Below are 3,207 nucleotides of genomic sequence, written 5' to 3' on the forward strand. Positions count from 1 at the left end.
TACATTTATATCTAGGCTATCTTGAGTGCATATTCTGTGTTATATCAATGCCAGTATTACCAACTTTTATGTAATCTTCTACATGTTCTACTTTTGACACATATATAGGCCTTTGAGACATGCATAACATGATCATTTGAGATTGACAGACACCTGATCATAATGTCTTACACAGGGACCGATGATGAGACCCGCCAGCTCATTCAGCTCAGAACGGCGCATGACAACCAGTTTACGGGGAAAAGGCACACTGCCAGAAAAGCCTGGGAGTGAGTTGCATGGTCATTTTGTCACTGAGCTGTAATCTGAGCTGTGTTCTTTACAGTTTAACTTGCACGATCACTCAATTTGTATACATCCTCATAGTTCTTTGTTATTAACTTTTAATAACTCCTTTGTTACAGTATATATATATTTTTTTACAGAATTCAATGTAAAGAGAAAATAACTGCCAACAGACATTGTATTGTAATCGTATGTATTATATATGTATTACTGATGAATTGAGTACAATGGACCACAGTGGAAACAAGCCCCTCTGGCTTTTTGTGTTATCCTTTTAGCATAACCTTTGACTGTACTACCTGTACTGTTAATAATCCTGTTAATAACGTATTCAATCAATCAAAAACAACTTAAGAAACAAGTCCTTCTGCCGCTGTTTTTCCCTTTTCTCCTCTGTAAATATATATAGTTTGTATTTGTTGATGATATGTATCAATGTGTTAATATTCTATGCTCTGTTGATTACATTACATTACATTACAGTCATTTAGCAGACGCTTTTATCCAAAGCGACTTACAATAAGTGCATTCAACATAGGTAGGGAACGAAAACTACTAATCACCAGAAGTATTAAGTGCATTTTCTGCAAAAACAAGCAACTAAGAGTATACCTAGCGCTAAGGTAAAAGTGCAATATATCAGCTACCTATTTTCCTTAAACAGATGAGACAACAATAGCAAAATCAAATGAGCAGGAGCTAAAACAAATAAGTGTATCGACTAAACAAGATCCAATAAAACAGTACAACAACTGATGAATTGTGTTACGTAGGACCACAATGTAAACAAGATCCCAAGACTTTTTTTCGTGCTATACTTTTAGCCTAAATGTTCCACTGTACTCCTGTCAACATTTTTTTGACTAATAAAGTATTCAATCAATCAAACTTAGTACATTTTACCCTGTAACTGGCTCTGTAATTGGACGGATTTTTCCCGCTACACCAAAAAATTGCCGATCTACAAGCTCACACCCTGTAGATTTTTGGCGAATGTTCCCCCCAAAATGCTTGGGTTCAAGTGGTTAATTAAAATAACTAGAAGGACTTGGCAGTTGTGCTGGCAGTTCTTCTTTCTTTTCATGTAATTATTTGAGACCACTAAGTTATGGGTTTGACATGTACATTGTCTTGCATTCCTCAGGGTGCTGCTTACGAAAATGGTCATAGATGACACCGTGAGCGCCACTCAACTGGCCAAGAAGTGGGACAACTTAAAGAGAAAATATAAGGTGTGGTCCGTTCAAATGTGCTTCATAATTCTAAGCGCACAGTGTTGTTTTTTGCTTTACTGCATGCGTTTAGATGTTCTCATGTTGTTGAAGCACATTCAAGCCTCAGGGTGAACAGGAACTTATCTGAACCCTTGACCATCCGTACTGGCATCTGCACTGTTAACAACCACATGGTAAAAGTGTTCTGATTATTCTACAGCCATTCTGGCTCTCGTGTTGGACACATCAGATACAGATTTGCACAAACATGAAATCCAGAACGTTGTCCACTCATGTGATGAACATTGCCTCATTTAAAAAATAGTTATCATAATGAAACTTCCCCAGTTGTATTACAAGTTTTCTGAAATTGTATATTTAAATATGCAAATTAGGCATTATATAGGAAAACATGCCTGAATTTGCATATTTAAATATCCAATTTCAGAAAACTTGTAATACGATAAATCATTGTCTTCATGTAAGTAATCAACTGGGGAAGTTTCATTATGATATATTTTTTTTAAATGTCATTTTTTCACGTATGGGGAAAATAACAAAATGTGTGATAAATATGAAAAAGCTGCTCCTGTGGAGAGGTTACCATATATTTATTTACTTATATTGACCCTATAAACAATTTAATATAGGTATGGTTTTGCCCACTCTTTCGATAATCATTGCTCAATTTTGGGGCTCCGGCTCATGGACTATATGAGCCACATGGCTCAGGAACCGTTGGTTCCCAAAGGCTACTTACTTATGGTCCAACAGCGGCTACACTACCTTTATATCCTATGAATAGGCTCACAGCTCACCTTCACCCTCGTTTTTATCTTTCTTGCAGGAGCTCAGATTCGCCCCTTCTGGGGCGGGCACCGACAAAGAGGCCACGCCCACCACTTGGGCGTGGTTCAAAACCATGCACGAGGCCGTCGGGGACGGGTCGTCCATTGAGCATCCCGTCGTGATGGACTCCTCGTCGTGTGAGGTGAAAAAACAGTCTCCTGATGTGGACTCGGGTGGCAGAGTGTCACCTCCTCCTCCTCCTCCTCCTCCTCGACCCGTGAAGGAGGCCACTAGTAGTAGCCAGACGCGTGTGGAGGAGCCCGGCTCGAGTAGCATCTTCCTCCTCCTCACACAGCAGGAGGAAGACGGTGAGCCGTCCACCTCCACCAGTCCTCCGCCCCGCAAAAGAGAAAGGAGGAGGAGAAAAGAAGAGGAGAAGAGCGTGCTGCAGTTCCTGGAGGCCGAGGCCGCCAGGGAGGAGGAACGCTTCCAGGCCACACAGGAGAGCACCAAACGCTTCCTGGAACTTTTTGAGGAACTAGTGAAGAAGAGCTGAGATTTAATTGAAAAGAAAAGCTGAACCTTTAATTATGTTTCCAATTATATATTTTTTGTTTTGTATATACTTTATAGATGTATTTGAAAATGAAAGAACATTTAACTTTATTTTTATTTTTATTGTACTGTTTATTGCATTGGTTCTCAATCTAGGGTCCATATCTGACTTTCACATCATGATTGAAGGAAATTGATTAAAATACAGATACAATAATTGTAGTAACTTCACACTACTGTTTTATCTGTGGGCAATTAAAAGTATGGCCCAAGAAAAGGTCTGCTCTTTTGTGGTAAGAAAATCCATGAAAAGCACACACTTGTGGAAATGTATATCCAACTTTGAGCACACGTACAATGACTA

The 3,207-nt window shown here is 39.2% G+C and overlaps 1 protein-coding gene across 2 annotated transcripts in view; it reads left to right on the plus strand.

The window, feature by feature from the left end:
• Positions 1–2,957, plus strand: part of LOC308099952 (uncharacterized protein) — a 3,902-nt gene extending 945 nt beyond the window's left edge. The window contains exons 2-4 of one of the 2 annotated variants that reach the window (XM_080448843.1): positions 176–269; positions 1,430–1,517; positions 2,347–2,957. In XM_080448843.1, the coding sequence (XP_080304969.1) occupies positions 176–269; positions 1,430–1,517; positions 2,347–2,844 (680 nt within the window). In that variant the 3' untranslated portion in view covers positions 2,845–2,957. The remainder of the gene's footprint in view (positions 1–175; positions 270–1,429; positions 1,518–2,346) is intronic. The other variant, XM_080448844.1, reaches the window with a different exon arrangement.
• Positions 2,958–3,207: the final 250 nt, after the last annotated feature.

This window comes from Gymnoscopelus braueri, assembly GCF_963280865.1.
Source record: "Gymnoscopelus braueri genome assembly, chromosome: 14".
Lineage (NCBI taxonomy): Eukaryota > Metazoa > Chordata > Actinopteri > Myctophiformes > Myctophidae > Gymnoscopelus > Gymnoscopelus braueri.